General features: G+C 40.6%; 1 protein-coding gene across 4 annotated transcripts in view; it reads left to right on the top strand.

Annotated features, from left to right (window-relative positions):
- Nucleotides 1-268: 268 nt before the first annotated feature.
- LOC113051705 (peroxisome proliferator-activated receptor gamma coactivator 1-alpha) overlaps nt 269-27,282 on the top strand; it is a 39,487-nt gene continuing 12,473 nt past the window's right edge. The window contains exons 1-8 of one of the 4 annotated variants that reach the window (XR_003276943.1): nt 269-727; nt 3,878-4,057; nt 18,049-18,243; nt 19,324-19,446; nt 20,131-21,295; nt 22,115-22,160; nt 22,344-22,417; nt 25,339-26,362. Coding sequence is in view for 3 of the 4 variants with exons in the window: in XM_026215670.1 (XP_026071455.1) it covers nt 680-727; nt 3,878-4,057; nt 18,049-18,243; nt 19,324-19,446; nt 20,131-21,295; nt 22,115-22,160; nt 22,344-22,417; nt 25,339-26,362 (2,855 nt within the window). In the remaining variant the exon portion in view is untranslated. The remainder of the gene's footprint in view (nt 728-3,877; nt 4,058-18,048; nt 18,244-19,323; nt 19,447-20,130; nt 21,296-22,114; nt 22,161-22,343; nt 22,418-25,338; nt 26,363-27,282) is intronic. The other 3 variants (XM_026215671.1, XM_026215670.1, XM_026215672.1) reach the window with 3 other exon arrangements.

Genomic DNA, 27,282 nt, shown 5'->3' with positions numbered 1-27,282 from the left:
CCAATGACAGCAACAGTTATTAGTTTTCGTTTCGAGTCGATTATGAAAGAAACAGTAGCGTTGTCAGTAGCCTCTCCAAATGATTCACAGTGTTTCTGATCTAACATACAATCAGGAATCGAACTGAGCTGGGCGCGCGTTATACGTTTGATTCACTAAAAAATAACTGGCTCACAAGAGTCATTCGTTCGGGAATCGATCTACTTTGGTCACTGTATGTTCGGCGCTGTACATTCAGTAGCGGTCTTGGTGCGCTGCTGGAAAGTCAGAGCACTTTAACCCGGACTCCAGTCCGCCTCGGAGGAACAATCCACGCATAATGCAACAGAAAGGCATGAGACTTATATTTACTGTATAAAGCAAAACGCAAAACGGGTTCTTGGTTCCCAACCCTAGCCGAGACTAGAGGCATGTTGAGAGGAGCGCGTGGTTTTATAGTTAGGAAAGATTTACTATGCGCGTGCCAGACTCCGCCTCCCTTAGAGTACGTCATTGGCGAGTACCAGCCAAGGGGAGTCACTCCCCTGCCTACTTTTAATAGCTTTGTCATGTGATGGAAAGCAGTTGTAAGACAGGTGCCCTCGGTTCATTGTCAGTGAGGGGCGGCAGGGAACGAGTGGATTTTCTCTTTTGCCCGTGATTTCTATTTTATTTTTTCGTGCCGTCATTCAGGGGCTGGATGGCGTGGGACAGGTGTAATCAAGATTCGGTGTGGAGAGAACTAGAGGTGAGAACTGATGTGCAACTTATTTTTTTTCCAAGGCTGGGACACTTTTTTTTTGAGGAGATTGATCGTTCCCGTTATGTGAAATTCGACCGATCCTGTAAGATGCGCGAAGACTGAGGCTCTGAATGCACGGGAATACACCGGGTGGTGATAAAGTCTAATTTGTTGGCAGAAATTGTATGTGCAGTGGTTTATCTGGTGATAGCGTGCGGCTTCTCTCGAGCTGTGTCGGAGTTGAACAGTGCCAGTCTACTTAGGATGTCTTGTCGTGGGAAATAGTGTTGACGTGCCCGTGGATGGAGTGCGCTCGCTCGCTGTAAACGCAGGTGATGATGAGACAGGTATCTGCTTCAGCGAGAGCCTAGTGCCACTGCCGATGTGCTGGAATTACTATGTTCTCGCGTCAGGTATTGTACATTGCAACTTTCCTATTAGGCTAGAGCACAGATACAGTCTCGAAGAAGGCTATTTGCATGCAAGCGGAGCGCGTGCTGGATTTATTATTGGACAGTAGGCTATGTGCTGTAAAATCGGGGTCCAGCAAAGAAAAGCTGCTGATCCTCGTTTACTTTTTTATTTATCAAGACCTCTTTGCAAGGTTAAGCGCTGCTCCATAATGAAATAGCTACATCAATAACGAATGCATAGCTGTGCATGAAGCTTATCCTTTTTTTTTAGTGCGAAGCATTGCAATTCGAGACATTTTGGTTTATTTAAGCGTGTTTTACGTGTTCGTTCGGCGAAATGTAAGATATGGATATCATACACTCAGTGCTATCTATCTATCTATCTATCTATCTATCTATCTATCTATCTATCTATCTATCTATCTATCTATCTCGTCGCTTCTTGGCTAATTGCAGTCTTAACCATTTCAGATATTCATAAATCAGCGTGCTTACCTGAAACTTTTATTCACCAGGCTATATAGAAAACAAATCTCTGCACTGTATTGACACCTGTCTAGGTTGCAAGGTAGCCTATGCACGTGCTCTATTGTTACATTCCTTTTAAAAGATTAGTTAAGTGTCTCAGTCAGAGCATAAATCCATCTAAACACAATCAGCAAATTGCTTCTCGGTTCCAATTCTAATCATAGCATTTCCAGGTGACCACAAGTCTCTCTCTCTCTCTCTCTCTCTCTCTCTCTCTCTCTCTCTCTCTCTCTCTCCCTCCCTCCCTCTCTGCATGTGCTCGTGATAAAGCTTGTCCATATTTTTGAGTGGAAAAGGGAAGGCTTTTTCGACAAGATGCCGAGGCAGAAGCATGTGATGCATGTGATTTTATCGTTTGCTTACCACTGGTTTGCCGGCGTCTATAAATCTGTGACAGCGGAAGGACGGGATTTGTGTCATAAATAGATCTAAACTAAATCAGACACCGATGATCAAGTTTGACGCGCGAGAGTCTTCTTTGATTTATTTTGCTGCTCGGCACAAACTGTGTCGTGCTGCCCTCGAGCAAAGTCTCGCCTTTTCATTTTGATTTCTTATTGCGACGTTACATTTCTGTCAGTAGGCTAGTACAGAGAAAAGAGCAGAGTAATAGGATTTGGGAAGCGGTATGAGGAGTTGGGGTAACATTTTGTACAATATTTGTATCGCTTTTTCACAAAACGCATCACTCTGCAGCACTCTCCGCCGTTTGTCAAAACTCTATCCACCTGTGCACACAGTCTCTCCGCGAGCTGCTGTTGGTTTAGCCTCCGCTTCGCCTCTATTTTACTCACAGCACACTCAGTAATATGAAGTACAGTCTCTGACCAACCAGAGGGCGTGGCTGTGGCGCTCTTCCCCACGACGGACCGCCCCTCCCCTCCCTCGGCCAATCACAGAATTGTTTGTTTTCCGGTTGGTTATGTTTTTGGAAATGCAGCAGACGCCATGTACACAGCTGAACACGCACTCTGGTTAGATTCATGTTCACTTCATTTGGTCGTTTGCATAGTGTTTTTAATGTTTAATAACCAAACCACCCAGATGAGTACTAGTTATTCCATTTATTTGTGTAAAGATTATATTTTGCATGCTAGACACAAAGGTATCAAACACGTAGCAAAGTAACACCCCTTATGAATCAAATGAAGGAAGAGTTATTGGTTACATCAGACACACACAGGTGGACAGGTGCAGAGATTTGAGAAGTGATAGGGCATGATGTGGATCAGTTTGACTATAAAGACTGCTAAACTGATAGCATGTTTTAAGTGTTTTGGAAGCTCAAATATTTGGATTATTTTTTTTTAAATTATTATTTAAATGTAATGTTTTGCTTTCTGTATTTTTCATAGTTCATTGTAGCCTTCAAACAGATATGCTCAAGGAACACTGTGGGAGTATCTGCTACCGAATATCCATTTTAAAAATGATCCCATATTGAATACCAGACTGCCTCAAATGCCATGGTGCCAAAGGTTTCATTTTTATATTATGTCAGATTTATTAATGAAAATTAAAACAAGCCTATGTTGCTCCAGGAAGCTAAGCATGTTATGTATTATAATGCATACTGTTTTAAAGCCTTACAAAGCATTATTAGCCAAGTTGTACATGTCATTGGATTTTTAAAAATGAAGAGCGATGGGAGAAAAAATATGGACTTCGGCTTAAAAAAAATGGAATGGAAAAAAATTTGAAAATATACAGGTTTGAGAATGAAACGTTTGTTTTCCAGTATATCAGTGGCTTTTTTATCTCACATATATCTAAATCAAATTTATCTCACATTGATTTGACATCATTTGTTTGCATTAAATACATGGGTTTGCAAGCTTATTCCAGTAACGTGTCTATATGGATACCACTGTCCAGATACAAGGTGTTGTAAAACCTGACCAGCATTGAATGATTTAATATCCATTGATCCCACCATTAGCCATTTGAAACCATTTATAGTTAGCGTTTGAGATCACACAGCTGCTGCAAAGTTAGAGTGAATAGTAAAGGTAAACAAATGGTAACACAAGGTGAATTTCATTGAACCAATTCTACTCAAACTGGCCCTGCCATCATAAATTACGTGAATAGTGTGTGTGAAGCCATGCAATATATGGCTTTTTAGGAATCTGAGCACTCATTTTTACAGAAACACTGAATGAAGATGGTTAAGATTTTAACAAATACGTGCTCAATGATCTCTTCTCTCTTTCAGTGTGCTGCCTTGGTTGGTGAAGACCAGCCTCTTTGCCCGGACCTGCCTGAGCTTGACCTCTCTGAGCTGGATGTCAGTGACCTCGATGCAGATATTTTTCTGGGAGGACTCAAGTGGTACAGCGACCAATCAGAAATCATTTCCAGTCAGTACGGCAATGAAACATCGAACCTGTTTGAGGTAAAGAGGGTCATGCAATGTTTTCTTATCTGATTGTGTATGCTTGTATATTGTAAAATTAGATATGATTCCAGCCTCATGCAGTTTATTGCGCAAGTGAGGAATTCTTCACAAGCTGGGATAGTCAATCAGTGCAGTTTATTAGTTCAAAACTTTACTCAATGGGAATGAGCATTTATCCACGCTGTCTGATAACTGGGGTGAGGTTTAATGATAAGCACCCAACCTTTGTCCAATACTTAAGATCAGTGTTTGTACCTTTTACTACAATCTTGGGTCCGAAGCGCTAAAATTTATGGCTGTTTATATGCACTTGTCTCCTGATGTTCCAGAGTAATGATCAGTAATAAAAGAAAGCAACAGTGTCCAATCACTTTTTCTGCTCCTTTGGTTCCGGAAGTAATTTTCCCATTCATTTTTCCCATTGGAATAAAAAAAAAAAAAAAAAAAAACGTATTAATTTATGAGTTATCATCCATAAACGAAACCAGCCAGCTATAAGGTGAATCACAACTTGGATTTGAAGCAAAAAAGTATTTGAAAATCAGTACAAGACTGTACTTCATGGCTGTAATGAGGGAAAGAAAGATCATGCCGTGACGCATGACACAAATTAAAAAACATGGAGCAATATTCAACAATATCTTGCATTTATTGCAAATTCTACATAGTTTCTACAAGTCTGTAGTTTTTCATCAGGCATTTCACTGTTAAATACTGTCAATTTAAAAATAAAGCTGACTGGGGCTTCAACAAAATATATATACAATTGATTAAAAGCCTCATAACTCACAGTAGGTCTCTCTTTAATGGCCTTTAATTACTGTTTAAAACCAATTATAATATGGAGAAGATGAATGGCATTTTTACTTTTTCACTCTATGGTGGTAATGATACCATAAAACCAGTCCAAATCTGATCCACTGAACTCAACTGAACTACTGTTTTCATTTATTATGCAACTAGTCTTCATCCTCACCTTGATCTAGTGGGTCCACTTTTAACCAGATAGTTCCTGCCCGCGGTTGTCATGTTGAAAAAGGGAAGAGGTAAAACTTTAAACCTGTTGCACTCGCGCTTCTCCGTCACTGAAAAAGGAAACAAAGTCCAGAGGAAAAGAAATGAGGCGGCTGACACAAAGCAGCCCTGGGTCTGGCTAGTTCATTAAGGCTTATCTGTGCAGATAGAGAAGTGAAATGATAATGCCGCATTGCTCTGAGTGCTGGCAAATATTGTGCAGGGTCCGTTGCACGATTTTGGGTTTTGTGCCACGGTGTGATAGTGAGTTTTCGAAGGACTGTGTGAGACGCTTACCTAGACCTTGTGGTGGGAGCATGATTGTATAGGGCCAGGAATTATGGGTGGCAAAATGAATACTGTGTGTGGGTGTGTGTTAATTAACATGTCAACACTTCACATGTATCACTGCTCATGTGATAGGAGTGTATTTGTGATTCCTTTAGATATAGAAGGTTTCAGAATGTTATTGTGGACCCTGATTTAAAATTTCGGTTAAAGCACAATGTGCTAAAGCAGCTGATCCTAGTTCAGTGTCAATAGTGATGAATGTGTGTATTATATATGCATTTCCAATACAGGCCTATGTGGGTCAGTGCAGTGCCCAAGAGCAGCGTGAAGACAGGTTAATGAATGGCCAGGTCTTGTGTAAAGTTAGCTGGCAGGACTTTTTCTTCCTCCCGCTGCACTCATTCAAACCCCTGGTAATGTTTTCTTAACCTGTCTGACTGCAGTTTAGTTAAAGGGTGGCCTGGCAAGTCCTGTGATGTCACACAAAAGCAGGCCACACAGTGCTGATTAGGGTCTGAGAGACCACAAGGCCATTGTATTAGCTTTTTTAACAGTTTTGCATTGTGTTTTTAAGCATTTTTTATTTGTATCTATACATCATAAAAACTTTAAAAACCCATGTTTAACAGTCAGATTTTTTATTTTTTTACGTAGTTTATTGAACCATTGCACAATACACAAACATATATACATATTCTGGTATTTATATGGTCAAAAAGTAAGATGAAATTGTGATAGCTTGTCAAAGAAATGTACAGTATAACATACTACTTACATAAAATGCATATAAATATAATTTGTCACTCTATATTTTAACAGTATGCCGTAGTATGATATTTAATGCTTAGTTCTATGACCAGTTTCAAAACATATAATGCAATGCAACACAATGAGCGATAAAATAAACGTTCCTCAAAAGCGTGATGATCATATTTGATACAGTTTAACATGATTTTTCGGGAAAATTATGTATGGATAATCAAGTGTATCCAGGTCTCTTCAGTCCAGTAAGTGTCCATCTTGAAATATTACTTCTAATTATACTTTACAAAGTTTATAAAAACAGTATGTACCATCAATCAGATGACAGAAGGCATGCAATAGATTGCGTACAAAAAGAGTGATAATTTAGAGCCCTTTGATGCAGGCTTAAAAACAGAAAATTACAGCCGCATACACACACACACACAAAAGCACCATCAAATAAGCTATGTAATATGTATATTTGGATATGCACAACAGACATGCTCGTAAGTGTCATGAAGCTTTTCTCGCAAATATGATTCATTATTTCACGTCTTAGGCTTTCCTGACATCTTGTACATAAAGTTCCATTATTGCAGGGCCGTGTGGGGCAAGCCAGCAGGCAGATGAGACAGCGATTGCAGTGGGAAGGGAACGTGACGCTTATGCCTTTCAGTGGCAGTTCAGCCCTAGTTATCAAGCCCATCTCAGGGACTAAAATGGATCTCTGGAGGTGGGGGCCGACAGGCAGCTCGCTCTGCCCCAGGGAGAGGGCCTGACAGCACGGTCAGCCTGTCACCAGCAGCCCCTCTCTGGGGAACAGGGCCGTGGGGAGGTTAGAAGCACTCAGACATGTAAAACCATGTTTTGAGTCAAATAGATTTGCTCTTTTAGGCATCAGTTGAATAGGGCTTTTCTACATTTGTATTGAGCTGCTTGTATTCCCTAAATAAAACATTTACTTCTCATGCACAGTGATAAGTGTTAATCTGCACAGGAGTTTATCATACATGATGTTATGATTTCTTACCTGTCATGCAAGTAAGATAGCATTTTTAGGACAATCCATTGGAAGATTTCATTTTTAGATTGATATAATAAATACCGTAGCTTGAGCTTACAAAAAAAAATAAAAAAAAATAAATTGGACATGGAAGTAGATGGGAGCTAAATGTTTTTTTGTTGTTGTTGTTGTTGTTGTTGTTTTCCTCTCTCTGATTGTTGGAGATTTCTCTGCAGAATCATAGGTAGTGTAGTTTTTAATCTGGAATTTTGATGTTAAATACAAAATAAGTTGAAATAATGCTGACTGAGACTTTATCAAAAATGTGCCATTGATTAAAAGCCTCATAACTCACAGTTGGTCTCTCATTAATGGCTTTTAATTATCATTTAACATAAATTCCACTATGGAGAAAATTAATGCTATTTTTACATTTACACTCTATGGTGGCATGGAAATGGTAGAATTTCCCAGTGGACAAATCAGTCCAAATCTGATCCACTGAACTCACCAGTGCTGTTTTAGTTTATTATAACTAAATCTACATCCTCACCTTGATCTAAAGGGTCCAAAAAATTTATGTAGAGGCACGTATTTCCAGTAAGCCTATGTTGTTTTTATTATTGATTATAAAAAAAAAAGATAAACATATTTCTATTAAGTTATACTACACATTTTAAGGTCCACCATTGTCCAAACATGGCATTACTATGATACCATATTCAAAACACTATGTAAGTGAATGAGCAAAGATAGCAGAATTGAAGAAGAATATAACAGTTTCCACTTATAAGCATTATTTTGGCTAGATTAGCAAGTAAAAATTGTGTTAATTGTGTAATGTTCATATTTTAACATGCATTTGTTTGCAAAATAAGTTTTGAATTTTCAGCCATCAATTCAGTGTAATTCTGCCCTAAACTCCAGCAGTTATGAGCCTATAACATGGCATAGAGATCTTGAGCAGAGGTCTAGTCCTGATGTAGTCCTGATCGCTCTCTCACTTGATAAACAGGTGACCGGAGTGTGACATGCTGTCTTTTGGATGGCCTTTAGCTCTGAATCCAGGCTAGAGTTCTTGCTGTTCTCTCCACTGCATGGACAATGTGTGGAATGGAACGCTCCCTGACTCCAAGTGATTGCCGCAGCCTTTCATTTTAAGGGCACTTGACACCTAGTCAAAATAACTTGCTGCTAAAGACTGTACTGTATTAGGTCAGCCAGGGCTGTTCGGTCAGGTTGTGTGATGTTTATATCCAAACATGAAACTCTGCTGCCAGCGAGTGTTTGGAGTTACAACTTGTTCATGGAGTAAAAGCACTGGCTGTGCTTTGGAAGGTGACTGCAGTTACCGATGACCGGTCAAAACTTTGACCAGACTTTGACCTAGCTGTTGGAGATGAGCCAAAGTGTGGGTCGGATATCTAAGTGTGAAATAAATTGCTGAAATAAATCACTCACACACCCAAGTACACACATTCTCACTTACACATAAGCCCATCCATGTAAACAGGTCCTATTTGCTTCTTGCTCGTCTAGTAATTGTTAAGTCTATCAAACAGTCAAAGAGAAATCGAGATCAGATCAGCCAAATGTACTCTTAGGTCTCTTAGAAGACAGAAAAACGTTCAAGAACACATCCACGCCGAGACACACGCACATGGTGTTAACGGTAACTGCTGATGGCATCTCATTTTTAATTTGCAAATTTATGCTGACATTTGAAAGCACACCATCAGTTTAGCTGCACAAGTTCAGCTGGGCCAAGCATATTATCATTTTGTGCTGTATAATGTGATTTCCTCAAGTGAACATTCACACGCACTTGCACACGCACACACACTCGATACTTTGACTTTTCTCCTGGCCGTGCATCTCAAAGCGCAGACAGTTTTCATGTTGTCACGCATCAAAAGCATCCTTAAAGCTGCTGCTGTCATTTTTTTGTCAAGTCTTATTTATCATTAGTATTCATTCATATTTTGAATCAGCTTTTATTTGGATATTTTTAGTTTTCATTTTTGAATAGCTTTCCGTGTTCTGCATTATCTGCGGGTACTTGATTTTTTTCAGCTACGAACAAATGATTGTAATAGTTTGAGGATTAGTTAAGAATAGCAATAGTGTTTTTTGTCATTAATGTTTGCTGTATTATGTTTATCCACCTGAAACCTAAATTATTTAGCTATTCTGTTGCTTCAGAGTGAACCTGAATGCTTAAGTGAATTTTCTTGGTTGTATCTCTCATGTTGCATGAGCTGAAGGTATATTTAGCTGTATGTCACGACTCCATCCTGGTCCCAGAGGGCCTCTTTCCTGCAGAGTTTAGCTCCAACCTCCTCCAACACATCTGCCTGGAGGGTTACAGTAATCCTGACGACCTTGATTAGCTAGTTACGGTGTGTTTAATTAGGGTTGGAGCTGAGCACTGCAGGTTAGTTGCCTGCCAGGAACAGGACTAGACACCTATGTAGTAGGTAGTACAGTATTTATTTATTTTTGTCCATGAGAGTAGTAGCATTGGTGCCGCCATTGGTCAGTGCAGAAAATTGCTTAGAGCTGTTTCGTCACAATTTTAAAGTCTGTTTCTCATTTGCAGCGCATTAAAAGGAGTTGGGCAATTTCACAGCCGTACCAGGGTGCCCTCTTAGTTGCAATAGTCTCGAAATGTGACAGAGCCCTGTCATTTATAGGGAACCTCTGAAGTTTTGGTGTTGAAGCTTGTCAAACTACCGTAGAGAGAGTCTGAAATCCAGCGGGCATAACCAAATATGTTCACTTTGCAATGAAACGAGCAGAAAAAAGCAAAGGTGTGAGGGGAAAGAAGACGGAGGGTAACATCACTTGCAGTTTGAAAATAGTCCCCGCCAGGGCATGCTTGGAGAAGCACAAGTTAACATAAAACTCGTTGCATTCTCTTGCATTTTGCTTTTTTCTCAGGCTCTGGTTTCCTGTCCTGTATTCATTTCTTTCTCTGTCCACACAGCCATTTTGTTATTCCTTCATGCTTGCTTTCCCATCCCTTGCTGCCTAAAGCGGTGGTTGCATGTGAGATCTTTCTTTGGGGGCCTGTAGCCTCAGCTGATCTTGATACTTCGCCACCTGATGCTCATCACAGAACCAATTTAACACCCCACACACCCCTGCAGGGGAGAGAGTAGAATTGGTAGAATTTGTTTCCAAAGGGATTTGAAGTCTGTGCTAGAGAAAGAGTAGGAAATAATATTATAATTCATTTATGTGCCTGTTATTGGTATTTATTGAAGTAAAAGGCCTTGTTTGTTTGTTAGTATTCAAAATTTCAGCATGCTTTTTTTATATAGTTTTTTTAGTTTTCATTTGGGGGAAAAAGAAAATAACATTTTGGTAAATAAATGTGGTTAACAGTATAGAGCTGTTCAGCGTGTCTGGTTCACAGGTGATAAACCAGTTGTATTATATGTTTTATCCAATCAAATGTTGCTACTCTAGCTTCATTTTTGGTGTGAAGATATTGCTAACATGTTTAAATCTTGTGGTTTATTGGCATCATCCACCAAAAATCTGAAAATCTGTTAGCTAACTTAAAGGCTTTTGGCCCTCTAAAACTATTTCAGCAAAACCTAAAATAAAATATTTTCATGTTTCCTACAAATATTTTTCAGTTCCCGAACTTTCTGTGCATCACTAATCACACTCATTACAAATGTGTTGATAAAGTGAAAAAAGCACAGAAAAGTCAGCAAACTCTTCCTCTCTAAATATATCTCATTCTAAGCACAGACAGAGTTGAATATGAAATTAACCTTGTTTTAGAGCAATGCTTGATTGACAGATGAGTAGGTGGCCTTTACTGTTGTCTGAGGCATATGATGGCAGATTAGCGTTTACACTACAAACACAATGTGGTCACTCGGAGTGAACCGATACCATGCTATTCTTTGAGGTACCATGTAAATTCCTTTCTATAAGAAGTACCAAAAAGTATTATCTGATGCTGTACCATGTTACAGCCACAACAATTCTGGCTGTCATCATTGTGTTATAGATAATTATCTTAAGTGGCCTTAACGACTATGTACTTACATCAAAAGAATAAGTACAATATACTTATTGTCTTCGGACTGTATTGCAAAATACTTTTGCTGCTATTGAGGTGAGATACATGTTATACATACATACATACATGCATACAATACATAATACATACAAGGTTAGGGACAGGTTTGGTGGTATGGTGTAGGGGATGGGTCAGTAGTGTAATATAAATGTAATTACAGAAATTAATTTCAGATGTAATTACATGCAGGTATTTAAAAGAAAAAAGTACAATGTAAAAACATGTAAGTACACAATAAGTGCATTGTACTAAACCAAATTCCAATGTAAGTACATAGTGGTTAAGGCCACTTAAAGGTGCTGTAGGGAACTTTTGTAAAAAAATATTTTTTACATATTTATTAAACCTGTCATTATGTCCTGACAGTAGAATATGAGACAGATAATATGTGAAAAAATCAAGCTCCTCTGGCTCCTCCCAGTGTCTTATTGCCATTTGCAGAAAGTCATGCGCTCCCGGTAAAAACCAACCAATCAGAGCTGCGGTCCGTAACTTTGTCCGTGTTCAAAATGTAGAAAAATGAACATAATAAGCGAGTACACCATGAATCCATTTTCCAAACCGTGTTTTTAGCTTGTCCTGAATCACTAGGGTACACCTATAATAAGTGTTTATATTCTGACTATTTTAGATTGCTTCGGGGATACCGCGGCGGAGTAACCCAGTACCTTTGTGATTCTTCATAGACATAAACAGAGAGAAGTAGTTCCGGCTACGATGTTCTTCCGCAAGATGCAAGCAGTTCTGTTTATTAACCGCTAGAACGTCAAAAGTTCCCGACCGCAGCTTTAATATAAAGTGGGACCGATAATTCTTTACCAAGACTTTACATCTGCTTACAAATATGATCAAATTTCTTCAATCTTGTCTTTACCTTAAGATTTGACCTTAACACATATATCCCGTGTTTTGTGTGGCATGTTGGTACTGTTCAAATGGCTGTAACAAGGTTTAGCTTCCTTTGCTCTGGGACACAGTGTGTTCTGCCAGTTCAGTGTCAGCTGACAGCCACTACCCAGAACTGAAGCACCACAGGTGGTCACACATGAGACCGTTTTTCCATGTCTGAGGGCAAGTTACACATGGGCTTTTCCTTGGACATGGTGGACATCCCTTAAATCATGTTTTATGAGTCTAGCTGATAGTGCCCTGATCTGGTGTTGTTGTAAATAATTTAACATGAACAGTACAACCAGTACTACTCGGGGATTTAATGATGGATTATATAATGCTTGTATGTTCATGCTTTAAACATAACATTATTGACTGTATTGACGTGTGCGGGCATCCAAACACGCAGAGGCGCGCAGACAGTACAGTATTTTTCACATTTTGAAAAGCGTGTCACCAGTTGTAAGTGCGGGATAACCATTGTAGGCTATTTTTAGTCTGGGACGTTAATCTCTTCTAAGAGCCTTTTAGGGCCTGTCTCTTTCTAACCTGGCCGGAAACGCTAAGCCAATAAGCCCCAGGCGTCTGGCTCAACTCTGGGCCGGGAGAGAAAGTGAGTCCCGGTACAGGCGATTCCTGGATTATTTAATACTTCATCATGGCAGGGAGGGGGAGTTTGGATCTCTGAATTCCAGGAACGCTGGCTCTTTTAGGGCTTATGCACTGCAGGGTACAGAGTGTTTCGGATGTAGCTTAGTGGCGTCACACTGCATGATTTTATGGAGGAGGTAAATTAACAAACAAATGCTACTTTTCTGCAATGAAGAATGAGCTGATTGGGTGCATTGCGGGAGATAAATTTGTTGCATGCTCAGACTTGCATGAGCATTTTCAATAGTTCTGTCTGCCAGGTAAAATGAAATGATGTAACATATATTCCCAAAGTTTTGATTGAGGATCAGTTTTCCAGTTGCAGACAGTCTCATTCCTCCTTACATCTATAGTTCATCCTGCATTTCCATGATATTCATCAATAATATTAAGTGTGAGCATATGTTTGAGAATGATGCATCATTGTCACTTTTAGATTTAAAGTGGTAAAAAGATGTAGATGAAAGTGAAAAAAGGCTCTTTATCACACACACACACACACACACACACACAGACACACACACACACACACACACACACACACACACACACACACACACACACACACACAGACACACACACACACACACACACACACACACACACACACACACACATATATATATAATATATATATGTAGCCTCAAAAGGATAAGGGGAAAAAAAAGCATAATGGGAATAATTGTCTCACAAAGTCAAGGTCTGGTTGATCTTCCCTCACCTACAGGAGATGGAAGTCAAGGTAAAAGATAATGCATTTATTTAGTAATCAGCCAATAGCTTTTATCCAGTGGGGTGAAAGCAATGCTGTGGGTGCTGATAGGATCATTTGCTTTCAGGTGTTTTGCTGGCTACTGTACTCAGCATTGAGTGTAAATTGAATAGCATGACCTTTTGCAGCCAAATCAAATTGACTGTATTTCCACACACATTCGATGGTTTCAATTACCATATTTTTTTTTTTTTTTTTTTTTATATTGGATGCTGTAACCTCACTCGTTCCTCATGGAAACTCGTCTGAGAGCAGGTGTTTGCAAAAAAATGTACACGCATGTGGTCATGCAGTCTGTAAGCAATTTTTTGCCCTTTGCCTTCATACAGACGCAACTGACCCTTGTGCAGTTAACAAACATTTTATTATTAAAAAAGTACTGTAGTTTCGTCTTTCTCCTTTGTTGTTGCTCCGATGCCGATGATGATGTGTCCCACTGCTGAAATTAGGGTGACAAATGATGGGCCGGTGTGCCAGTGTGCTGCTCATAAGCCTGCAGGCAGCTGAAAGGTCAGAGGGGGATCAGGAGGATAACAAAGCACTTTTAACAAGAGAAAAGGGTGACTTTACACGCTTAAACACCAGCTTTATATGTCCATGTTTTATTGTGTCCACATATATGGCAGTTCCTGCTGCACTGGACTCTTTTTCCTTTCATCTGCCTCCTCCTGCTTACTTGTATTTTCTAGCACATCATAGCATGATCACCATCCCGAATATGTTTATTTTCACAAAGGTTTGCCTACCTCTGCAGATTTGCCACCTCAGACTTAAGCGAAGTTCTGCTTTCATGCACGTTCCAGAAAGGAATAACGATGTGTGTTTTTCTTTTCTCCGCTGCATTAAAATATTTAGACTCCAGCTCTTTAGGAATCCGAGCACCCTAGTGTCAGCATTATTGGGTGAGTTTCTAAAATAAGCAGTGCATCAATATGTCTGAGCACCGAAAACGAAGTTTATTCTAATTGCATTAGAAAGAGAGCTGTGGGCCATCTGTTGCAACACAGCTAAAAAACAGCATGCAAACTCCTCTGTCTCTCTCTGTGTTCAGTGCATCCATTTAGATCATGTCAGTTTGCTGCTAGCCTTTTATTTTTCACTTTCAGCTTTTTCACTTTGTGTAAGAGAGCAATTATTTCTAGGTAGATTTTTTGGTTTGTTTGTTTTTTTGGGTGGGGCACTTACAAGCACATATTAATTTATCAGTATTATATTTTAATCTCCCTCTTCATTATGCATTAATCTGGTTATTTGCATGCAAAAACAACTTGTACTTGTTGCTGATGAGTTTGATTGCTGCCTGTTCAAGCTTCTGGTCCAGACAGAGTCGGGGGGTGGTAATGTTGGTCTGGGCTATGAAAAGTTAATCTTTGCCATACTCTGTTTCTCCGTGATCATTGCCTCCGGAGCAGGCATGCCTCGGTGCCCAGCTTGCAGGATCATTTGCGAGGGAAATGGGGTTTGAAATAGTGCTGGTGATTCCACTGACAGAATCCTATTTTTGAGTATGACATATGACTGCTGTGCCATGTACGTATGCTGTGACATGATCTAAAATGTATTTGTTGACATGTGTTCTCTCTCTTCCCACCCAGAATACCATGACCAGGCACAGACAGCACAGTGTAGAATATTACTTGGATTTGTTAGCTATGCAATCAGATACTAATGACACAATATACTAATGAGAAAACACCTTTCGTTCTGTGTGTGTGTCCTATAAACCTTCATGTTTCTGAATGTTTCTGAATTTTCAGATGAGGCTTTGCTCTTGACAACTTGCTTTTCAAGTTAAAATGTACCGTTTTTCTTAATTGCAATTCTGCAGTCTCTATTCAAATTCAGGAGTTGTATTACAATTTAAAAGACATGCTCAATTCAATTCTGAATGGTGTACAAACTTTGCTTGTGTCACAGCTAGAAGTAAAATTATAGACAAATAATGAATGGAGCAAAACCATTTTAGAGCTGTCAAAATTAATATTTTTTTCCCTGTCAGATGAAAAGAAGAAAAACTCTGTTTTGATTTCAGAGAGAACAAAAAGAGAAAGAAAAACATATCGATCTTCACTTTAACCTTTCCCCACACATTCTAGGTCATTTAATGTCTTCTATGTCGATGGTGCAAGACTTTGGTTGTAAAATGCACTCTGAGTAATTGACTTTCTAGGTTTTATTACTGCAGAGTTTTCGCTCTTCGATACGGTGGAGATGCTAGGCCACAGAAACGATCAAAATCCAAAACTCACAATTTACTATTTTTATATTTTTTCGTTACCTGTGGGGTATTCGCACAGATCTTCAAAAAATATCGGACCGATTTTTTTTTCTAGCCGCAAAATTGGAGTAAAAGAAAAGGGCAGGAATACAATGGCTTAGGCAGAACACAACAAAAGAGTTAAAGCAAGGACAATTTCAAAGCCTGTCTGATAACAAAAGAGCGTACCTTATAATGAATGACTGGTGAAGGCTGGTGCGCCTCTGAAGTACTGGGGGAGGGAGGGGAGCTAGATAGAGAGTGACTGCCGAGAGCTTGCCAGTGTGTTTTATGGCTAATTGAAGCATTTGTGGTAAAACAGCCATGAATGGCACCCTTTAGAATTAGAGCAGGTTAATATATTGTGATCCCACAGTTAGCCCTCGATTCTTAAGAACGGTTTAATTTAGTGGGGTCCATTAAGTGGAATGGAAAGGTCCTATCTATTTTTCTTTTCTTCTTACCCAGACTGTTTCTCTTTAGACGCAATCGATGGCTGCGGAGACGGTTCTAAAAGTTGCCTTGAAAATCCAGTCGCTCTGGTACTGGGCTGGATGTAGTTTGCTAGTGTTGGTTGGTTACGCTTTGAATTATGTGCCTGAATGGAGGACAAAGGTTATTGGGTCTGTTTAGTAGAATACAGAGAGATAACCAATGTTGAAAGAGGAGTGCCGTTTTTGGCAGAACTTTTGATTGTCGTATTAACCTCGGAGTACATTCTTTCATGCTAGAAAAGGTCTGACTGTTAGTTCACACTATAATGAGTAGTTTTACTAACCGTTAGTCCTTATTTGGGTGCATGCTGAACGGTTTCCGAAAATAAAATCACCAAATGAATAAAAGCTTTCCTCTAGAAATCAAACGATGAACTTCTATGGGAAGTTATCCTAAATAAGCAAGATTATAATTAGCTCGAAGGAAATGCTTATTGTTATTGCCCTCTGTTTTAGTGGCTGCCTGGGTTTTTATGAAGTTGCAGAAGACAAATTGCAGGGAGACAGCAAAAGCACAGCTCACAGAAAGGGCATTATCAGCCAACCAGATTAAGTCACATGCTGTGATTTCGTTCTAGCCGCTTTACGTCAGAACTCAGGTGCCCCTGCGAATGTTTTGTTATCTCTCGGAAATATGCACTGTTATCAATTCCAGTGCAGAATTAGGAAACATGTCCCAAGGAGGGTATTATGAACTCAACGAAGCTGGGCTTAGCATTTTCCTTCCTGTCAGTGGCTAATCAAACGTTAGCACTATCAGTACTGCAATCTCTTAAATGGAGTGAGATAAGTAAAATGGCCTTGTTCTGATGTCTCAAAAGCAGCTCCTGTGAGCAAATGAACATGATGGTGTGAAGTCGAGAGAAACTATTAATAGAAAAGGGATCAATCGGGGTGATGGTTGCACATGGGACCGGAGGCTAAGCAATGCAACACTTCTATCTAAAGAGGACAGTCCCCCTGCAGCCACCACAATCTTGCCCGAATGCTATCAGCAAGCGATTCTAATCCTATGGTGTGCATAAAAGGATTTGTTCTTGTTGGCTTGCATGCACCACATCCCCCAGCAATTTTGGTGTTTATATTCTGCAATTTCTAAGTCCCGTGGGCTTTGGTGCTGGAACTTCCAGTGCCTGCGACTTTTCCACAGCCACCGCTCCATAGATAGTGCCCCTCCTGCGTTACCATCTGCAGAAGAGACAGAGACGGGAACATCAAAGAGTTTAGCATTCAGCATTTGATTCTGTAATCACACTTCATATGCTCAAAAAAAAAAAAAAAATGCATCTATTTCAGTTCACAATAAGGCTCCTTATCTGTGGATTGCCAGCTTGAATTTGGTTGATGAGCCATTTGAGACATCTGAGTTAGGGATTGGAAGAACTTAACTTCCCTCGTATTGTTTCTTACCTCTTTGTCACTACTTCCCTGGGTAGTTGCTATGTGTCAGCTCAGTTAATGGGTTTCTTATGGGAGATATTATTTTGGTCCAGTAAGCTGCATGTTTAATGTATGACTGACAGTGCTCTCTTGTGGCTTAGGCCATTTGTATTAGAAAGATAATTTGTAGTAAAAAAAAAAATAAAGAAATAAAAGTATACGCTGCTAAAATAAAATAAAATAATAATAATAATAAATAAAATCTATCCTCTATTAGCAATTATGGAGCACTGCTCCACCCAGCCTGAAAACAGACTAAATGTCCTCCAAACTAAAATGTCCTATTTTCTTCCACTGTTCTTTCTCTTTCCCATTTGTTTTCACCCCTTAAGAAGATAGATGAGGAAAATGAGGCCAACTTGCTGGCAGTGCTCACAGAAACCCTGGACAGTATCCCAGTGGATGAAGACGGGTTGCCTTCGTTCGAGGCCCTGGCAGATGGGGACGTGACCAATGCCAGTGATCAGAGCTGTCCTTCCACCCCAGACGGCTCACCACGCACCCCAGAGCCAGAGGAGCCTTCCCTGGTAAGAGACCCTCACAGTCCATGCATTCCTTGTGCCCAATCCTATTTTGCCATGAAGCATGGCCCTCTCATTCAGTTTCCTTGCTTCGCTCTTTCTTAATCCCACTGTGTTTCACTTTGCTCCCTCTGTCTGGTCTTCACTATCACCAGATAAGGGGATGCTGCAGGCCTGTCACCAAAAATGGGTACAGACTTGCCAGACAGCAGCTCTGGCTCCTATTGATGTCTGAGCACAAAAACATTGCCACAGTGCTCTTGAAACAGCAAAACTAATTAGATCAGTCTTCCCAAGGTGCTAATTGCATTGTTGATTACTGCAAAATGGAACACTGTCAAGCTGAAGCAATGAAAAATATGCTGAAAGAACTAGATTTAATGAAGTATACTATTTTAATTAGCATTTTGTTTAATAAACCATCAGTAAACAGCAAAAGTTGAAAGCCACCTTGCATTTATTTTGTAACGTTAACACCGGGCTCCAGAACATTCTGAGCATCACAGAAAAGGTGTTGCACCTGCTCTGCTTGACATTCTGCAGAACTATTACTCTAGTATATCTTATTCATAGCCTGCAAAATTAAATAATGAAAGTTTAATGTTGAAGCATAGAAATAGTCATATATTATTTTTATTTATTTATTTATTTATTTATTTATTTATTTATTTATTTATTTATTTTAATTTTAATTTTAATTTTAATTTTAATTTTAATTTTAATTTTAATTTTAATTTTAATTTTAACATCAACATGTTACTACTGTTATCAAATAAAATGAGTTGGTTAACTTACAGAGAGAATCCTATGAACAATGCGGGCAAAAATTTGCTTACAAGAGACCATATTCACAAACAGCAAAGAGTGCTAACAATGCCAATATCATGGGTTTGATTCCCAGGAAATGCATGCAATGATAGACTGTATAGCTCGGATGCAATGTAAGTCACTTTGAATAAAGCATCTGCCAAATGCATAAATGCGATGCAAATGTAAGTGTTGTTTGGAGATTGTTTGCATTATTTGCATTTAGTTTTAAAATTCTAGCTGTAATCCCTGTGATCTGTTTCTCTGCTCTGTTTGTAGCTGAAGAAGCTCCTCCTGGCGCCTGCTAACTCCCAGCTCAGCTATAATCAATACCCAGGTGGCAAGGCACAGAACCATGCAGCCAGCAACCTACGGATCAGACCAACACCTGCTGTTGCCAAGGTAGCTGCTCGCTGCACTTCTTGCATCAAAGGCCTGGTGTGTGAGCTCATCTGCTAGTTCCATGTAATTTTTCCTTTCTGATAAATTATACAAATAGTCTGCTCCCTCCAGGGAGCTAAAGCTTGATTAAGTGTTGTGTGTGATGGAGGTGTTGTGGCTGTCTCATCTAAAGTTACCTTATCCTTGATGACGTTCAGGACTTCTGAATGGCACAATCTCATTTGCATGAAAAAAAGAAAACACTAAGATGTCTTGATAGAATTAGCAAAAAACAATGATTTGTTTCCACAGGCCCAATCATGTTGTAAACTAGAAGACAATTTTTTAGTTATTTTTTAGGTGAACGTTTCTCTCCTCTCCACTCAAACATGCTCATGCGCCACTCTCTTTGTGGAGTTAATTTTCCATAATGACTTTGACTCATCTGTTTCTGGAGCACTGCACATGGCAGGGTCCCAGAGGACACCACCGCCTCTTCCTCCTGCTGCCTGTGTGCAGATCTTTCTGGAGCTGCCCCAAGACCTCGTAATTAAGATGATGGGCAAAGCACACTCACGTTGTCTTTTGGGAGACTAAACCACCTCTGCGCTAACCCCATGTTCAAATCTCCCTGTGTTACCAATGTCCTCTGTTGCATCCCATGCTCATTCTACTCCCTCTCTCTCTCTGATTTCTGTTCTTTAGACAGAAAACCCCTGGAACACCAAACCACGAGGGGCCTGTCCCAACCGGTCTGTGAGACACCCTTGCACTGAGCTGCTCAAGTACCTCACCTCTAGCGACGAGGCCTTCCAGACCAAAGCCAGGGAAGCCAAGGGCACCTGGACAGGTTGTGGCAAGGACAGGGGAGGGGCTTGCACATCCTCCTGCTCATCATCTTCCTCTCCTTCATCCTCGTCTACCTCCTCTTTCTCCTCCCTGTCATCCTGCTCCTCTTCCACCTCCAAAAAGAAGACACCCTCTGCCTCCCCTTCATCGCAGCAGCAGCAGGAGCAGCAGCTGGCAGTGCAGGCCCAGCGAGGTGAGAGCCAGGCAGCCGGCACGTGTAGTGTGGCTGGTGAGGGGGCGGGGAAGTGGCGGCGGTGTACTCAAGGGGAGCACTCCGCACCCTTTGGGCTGTCCCACAGAGACCATGCCTGCTCCGGCGAAGAGGGGAGGCAGCCAGGCCTGCAGCCAGGTGTTGACTCAGGCAGCTTGGCCGCTGCCCACTTTATTAGGTATATGCACTCTTACTCTCTCCCGCCTAGAGAGATGGGTCATGCAGGCAGCTGTGGTCATTGCCTTGAGGTAGGCGGCTTGGCTGAGGCTGGCTGTGCGAATAGGCATGTAACGGTGACCATTAGGAAAAGGAGGCAAGAGCTAGAGCACCCCATGCTCAGTCAGCTGCTCACCTCCAGGCCCAGGCCGGCCCGTTACCGGGCTCACCTGCAGTTGCCCAGTGTCCCCCAGAATAAAAGGCGAGACCTACCTGACACAACTTCTAGAGTCCAAGAGATCCATGGAAAATTAGAGCAAGCTAGTAGTGAGCACCCTAGAAAGGCACCTAGCTTAAACGAGCAGGCATTCAGTGTGGCTGACCAGAGCGATCTTGAGTGTTCAGCACAGCTTAAATTAGACCTAGAGAGCTGGTTAAGCATGCCAGAACAGGTGACAGGAGACAGCTTGCATGATCTAGTGGGCCAAGCTGGGGAGGATGTTTTTGATGATGTCATAGGCAGCCCTATGTCATTCTCACAGGGCCTGCCAAGCCCATTGTTCCCAGACTCTTTAGTTCCAGAGAGCACACCCTCCGACTCACAAAAACAGGCACTCCGCAAGCACCTTGATGACCAAGTCCCACCAATGTTAGGTAATCATTGCTGCATCCCTGCCCTCTCTCCTTTGCCTCTCTTCTTTTAAATGCTTCCCAGTTTGACCACACACTAACCACAGTGCTAACACAAACCTAACATTTACTCGGGAGCAAAAACTGATGCAGTTCCAAAGCATTAACCTCTGAATCGGCATAAACCTTTGTCTGTAGATTAATTATAAATGAAAGACGGGGAATGCTTGCAACAATTTAAACTATCGCGTCGCCCAATTTCAAACTCAGATCTGTGTTGAAAAGCTTCTTTCTCAGGCTGCCTTAATATAGCTGTTTAACTGAAAGGTACTCCCTAGCTGCAGTTGGAGACGGTCGCAGCCTCAGGCAACTGCACACGCTTCCTCGACTCTTCTTTCTTCCTCTGCTTTGGTTTCAATTGCATGCAAAATATCTTCTTGTTAGAGTTAACTTTAGCTATATGAAACACTAGGTCTGTGTTTTTTTTTTTTTTTAATGTCATAGTCTGTTTTACATTTTCTACTCATTCTGACTGTTGGAATGTGGTGGACCCTGTATGATGGGTTGGGAAACTGAACACATGCCATCACTCCATCCTGCCTCACAAAGTATGCAGTCAGATAAAGACAAATCAATGGGGTCAAGTTAGTCCAATTATTGGTTTTACCCAAAATTTATGTCTGGCTGGAGAGTCATCCCTCCTTTAAGTGCAGGGTTGGCCCTGCAACACCATTGCTGTCACTCATTGAGTCTAAGATATTTAGTTGTAGATGTGGACCTGAAATATTTTGGGCACAGTGTGAATTAGTAAATTAATTATCCATGCTCCTTTGTGTTCTGCAGCCAAACCAACCATCTTGCCACTTCCTTTGACCCCAGAGTCTCCAAAGTAAGTGAGAGTGTTTTTACACAACTTTTGTAGAGCAGACAAAATAAAAAAAAAATAAAAAAAACACCACTGATGAGGCATTTTGTTAATTTCATCTCCATTTTTAAGCTCACACAAGCACTTTCAGAACTTCATCCCTGTTCTCAGATTATTATGATTTTTTTTTTCCTCTTTGTGTTACAGTGACCACAAGGGATCTCCGTTTGAGAACAAAACCACTGAACGCACACTGAGTGTGGAGATCTGTGGAACCCCAGGTAAACAAACACATGGTTTATTTCGTAACAAAAAAATAAAAAAAATAATAATAATAATGATAATAAAAAGAAAATGAAATGAAAATTGTACTTATCATAGAGAGATGAATGGCACAAAAGCTCCCACTTTTTATTTTTTAACTTTTTTTTTTTTTTTTTTTTGTCTTGTAGGTAGGTCATCATGTTTGAAACACATTTTTTTTTTTTTTTTTTTATTGTTTTTTTTTTATGATTGACTAGTAAATATAACATTTCTTTGGCCAAAGGAAAAGTCTCCTGCAAGCCTAATTTGATAGTTTAATTAAAGCAAAAGTTTCAAGGTGAACTGATGGAACATGGTCAGAATTTTACACAGTCCTTCATTGATTGCTTTTTTCATTCTTTGGCTGATTTATTGGAAAGTTTCACTCTTCACCTTTGAAGAGTTAATATTCTCTCTTTCTCATTTAAACTCTAATGCTTTTTGACTGGGCAGCTCGCTGCTTCAATACATCAGAGATAAACAGTTGTGACATTATTATTGTTTTAATTGGTTTTACCAAGCAATTTCTTTTTGCCAATATTATCTGGATTCTTTTATTTATTATTTATTATTTATAATATTATTAGTTTTTTTTTTTTTTTTTTGAAGTCAGTCGGGCAATATGATTAGAGACATTAAGCTAATTTCCTTAGTAAAATCTGTTTACTGATAATATTTTTTTATTTTATTTTAATTTTTTTTTTTTTTTTCAACACATGTTTGATGACCCAAAGTAATTAAACTCAAATGAAGTGTGTGTCAGCTGGGGCTGAAACACTACACTTCAGCAGTCCTCCCCTTTCTCACTTTCTTTCTCTCAGCATAAATCATGCAGGTAATTATTTCTGTATGCCCCATGCAGAGATTAATCATTCCAGGTCAATAAAAACAAAATGGCTGTCCTTTCCCTCTCACAATGTGTCTTGGTGAATAGGCCATTTGGTATTCACTTACTGCAAGGTGTAATGGCCCTCAGTGTAAAGGTATGATTTAGCCTGGGAGTACAATATAACCCTGTGTTTGGTGTTTTTGCTCAAATGTGGATTATGTTATAACTGTTTAGTGAAGTTACACATTTTGAGGAATTTTATGACTTTTACAGTTTTTTTGACTTCTTGATTCCCTTTATAGAAGATGTCAGTTAAGAGTCATGTGAGGTCACCTTTATAGCCTCTTATGCAAGGCTAAAGGCTTAATTTATCTCTGTATATAACGCATGAGCTTGTGCTTACTAACCTGAGGCAAAATCCAGCACTGTTTAATGCAAAACTAAAGAAAGCTACACAATGATTTTTAGCCGAAACCCTCTTTTCAGATTTGCGATTGAGTGCTGAGGGAAAGTTATTTGTTGGAACTCTCTGATGAGCGTTAGTTTACATTCTCTTATAATGTGTCTGCTCTTCTATAGACTACCTTAAACCCTTCATACTCATATGTCTTTACTGACGATCACACCAGATTAACTGATTACACTGTAAAGCCAGATTTCCTTTGGGGTTTGTGCCATCATGACAGCAGTGTGAGAAGTCATTTTTATGGTGCTGTTGAATTAGAAAATGCCCAGGAATTACACCGAAGAGCAAAACACCTTGACACCTGCTGAATAGCCAGCGCTATGAAAGTGCCAGATTTAATACCGTTCCCTAATCCCCATCCCTCTAATAGATTAACTTGAGCGAGGGTTCTTTTAATTATGGTATCATATGACACCCAGGTCAGTCTGTGTTACGCTCTTTGCGTGGCATTTTAAGATTACCATGGGGATCAGTTCTGTAAGCTTGAAGTAATAATTCGTTCAGAGGTCCCTGTGTAATTCACACACTGCCAGAAACAGACGAGAGAACCCACCCGTATATGATTAGTGTTTGTATCTGTGCACATTCATCATGGCGGCCTTTACATAGTATTACATAAATATGCACTGTTCAGTTAATGTAATTTATGTAATGTAATGTAAAGGCAATAATGGTCCTTAGTTTATGACCCTTCGTACATTGTATGCCCAGATGGTGTTTGGTTGGTGCAACAGAAGTTTCTTTGGCAGTGCATGCTTTCTTTTCACAGCTCATTGAATTGGCATAATGATAAATTTAGTCATGGCCACTGTTGTTTTGTATGCCGAATCAGGCTTGTGCTTTACGTTTAGTGATTTACGTAGAATGATGAAGAAAGACTAAGAGCGATTCCGTAAAAGGGACATTCCTTTAGCTAGTGGGTATTTAGTTTGAACTATCATTTTAAGGATGTGGTCGTGAAAAATATTCCCGAAAATAGTTTGAAAATAAATGTATAGACAGGTTACTGTCGTAATGTGTGTTTGGATCAGGAAAACAGAAATCAGAGAGATGACGAAATAAAAAGATAGAGGGAGAAGTGGAGGAAAAAGAGGAACTACCTCCGGTTGTTTGTGCAAGTGCATTAACCATGCCATAAAGCAGCACATCTCAAGACTTCCCATATAAATGCCATCTGTTGGCACATAAATCTGTCAAGATGGCTGGGGGTTCATGAGAAGAAAAGGTGGCAAAGATGAAGAGAATGATAACAGCTTCTGCATCACTGTGCTTTCATCATAGTCCCAGGAGTATGGCATTCATGCATCTGTCGAAAGCACCAATATCATTATAAGATCTGACTGTTTACTTTCTAATGAACGAGGATTGTTTACGGTCTGGAGGAAGTTTAATTGAGTAGCTCTGTCTGTATCATGGTGCGAACTCCGGTCACATTAATCTGTCAGGGTTTCAATAAAATGTGGATAAGGATTAGGTCTAAATGAAAGGGGATATTTTAATCAGGCTCAAGTGGATGCTTGTTCAATCACTGAAGACAGACCAAGCACTGTTAAGGAATGAGAGGTATCTCGTTTGGTAAATCTTTTGTCTCTTCTTCCCTCCAGGTCTGACACCACCTACCACGCCTCCTCACAAAGCCAGTCAAGAGAACCCTTTCAAAGTATCACTCAAAAACAAGCTGTCTTCATGCTCTCCCTCGGCCCTGACAAGCAAAAGGCCCAGGCTGAGCAATGGGGGCTCTTGCCCTCAGCCAACCAGTGGCTCTATTCGAAAGGGCCCAGAGCAGACCGAGCTATATGCCCAGTTGAGCAAGGCATCCTCCACAATGCCCCTAGGGGGCTTGGAAGAGCGTCGGGGCAAGCGGCCCATGCCCCGCGTCTTTGGCGATCACGACTATTGCCAGTCTACAAGCACAAAACGAGACAGCACCACTACAGCTGCAGCATTAACTTGGCCAGTGGAGGGCCGGCATGTGGAATGTAAAGACTCGAACATGCCAACCTCCTCTGCTTCTACTTCATCGTTGTCTTCCGCCTCCCCTTCGTCTTCCTTTCTGGCCCGGCAGCTTCAGGGCGTTTCCCCCAAAGCTCAGGGGGCTTGTCCGGACATGGATGCTCACGGACAGGACCACGACTCCACTTCGGGCTCCAGAACGTCAGTAGATGGCAGCTCTGCTGGCAGGAAACTACTTAGGGACCAGGAGATTCGGGAAGAGCTCAACAAGCACTTTGGAAAGCCTCCACAAGCCTTCTATAGCAGGATAGTTGGAGAACAGAGGAGCATCCGGCCTTTAGAGGACAGAGTTGGATACCTCAGTCTTCTTAATGATTACATACACCCGGGTTTGCCTGACTTTGACGACCTGGAGGTAGGCCGGGAGCACCTGCTCTACTTGGGGGAAGGTTCTTCACTTGAGCTGCTCCTCGAAGGGTCGCCCTCCAGCTCCCCTTCCAGCAGTTCATTCTCATGGAGCTCTGTCTCGCCTCCATCCACTCAGCTCTCACCACAGCACCTCCGCTGGCCACGCTCTATCTCCCGCTCCTGTTCCTCATCTCACCACAGACGCAGATCCCTCTCCAGGTCTCCAAACTCCCGCTCCGAGTCCCCTGACAACTGTTCTCCCTCTTGGTAAGTTCCAGTTTGAGAATTCTGCATGTCTCCGAAACATGTTTACCTAGCAATCTTTGTGGACACGAATCCATGTGTCCCAGCAGGAGGGACTGTAAAGAAGGTAAACAGCTTTCTGTGGCTGTCATTGCGATGAAATGCGAGTCTGGGTCTCACAGCATGGCCACTGAAATCATTACGGTGGATTTTGCACAACCAGAGAAAAATCACGTACAATAGACAGTAAACAGTGGCTTTGAGAGACAGAAGATGAAATGAGCTTGGAAGACAAAACAGTGTCCTAGGTGGTAAATTTCTCATCTGCACACTTGCTGTAACACCAAATGAGCCATTCCAAACCTGAGTTCAGACATTCACTCACCATTATAGCAATACTTTTTATTACTTGCAGAAACATCTTCAGAGGAATTTTGAAGTTTAATTTAGAAGTTTTTCATCTCTCATCTTTTGCAAACAGCACGGATGACAAATAGAGTCCAGCAGAGTCATTTCTTGTGCAAACTTGAGAGGCTTATGGAAGTCTCACATTGTTTCCTCAATGGACCTTCATCGCTTTAGCTTGAATTTTAGATTAATTTCTCTCCAGCACTCTTTGATGGGGCTCTGTTGTTTTTAGTAGCAGCTGTTGTTTTGCTTAACAGCGTTGCCCGCTCCATCCCCGCGAGATGAAAGAAACGCCCAGTGAGTGAAGTCCTGGACAATTTATGTGGGTTACATCCAGATAGCATGCCAGGAAAACAATATTTACAGTGCCTACTTTTGAGATACATAGTGATATTGCACTGATAAAGGAGACTCTAAAACAAAATACGGAATATTTATTCAATTTTTACCCCCTTTTTAATATCAAGTGACATTGTAATTGTTCATGCTTACAAATGTCTAACTTTACACCTATACGCCTGAATTTAGTCACATTA

The sequence above is a fragment of the Carassius auratus genome, chromosome 32 (genome assembly GCF_003368295.1).
Source record: "Carassius auratus strain Wakin chromosome 32, ASM336829v1, whole genome shotgun sequence".
NCBI lineage: Eukaryota > Metazoa > Chordata > Actinopteri > Cypriniformes > Cyprinidae > Carassius > Carassius auratus.
The sequence above is the reverse complement of the archived record's forward strand: the minus strand, read 5'-3'. Positions and strand labels throughout refer to the sequence as shown.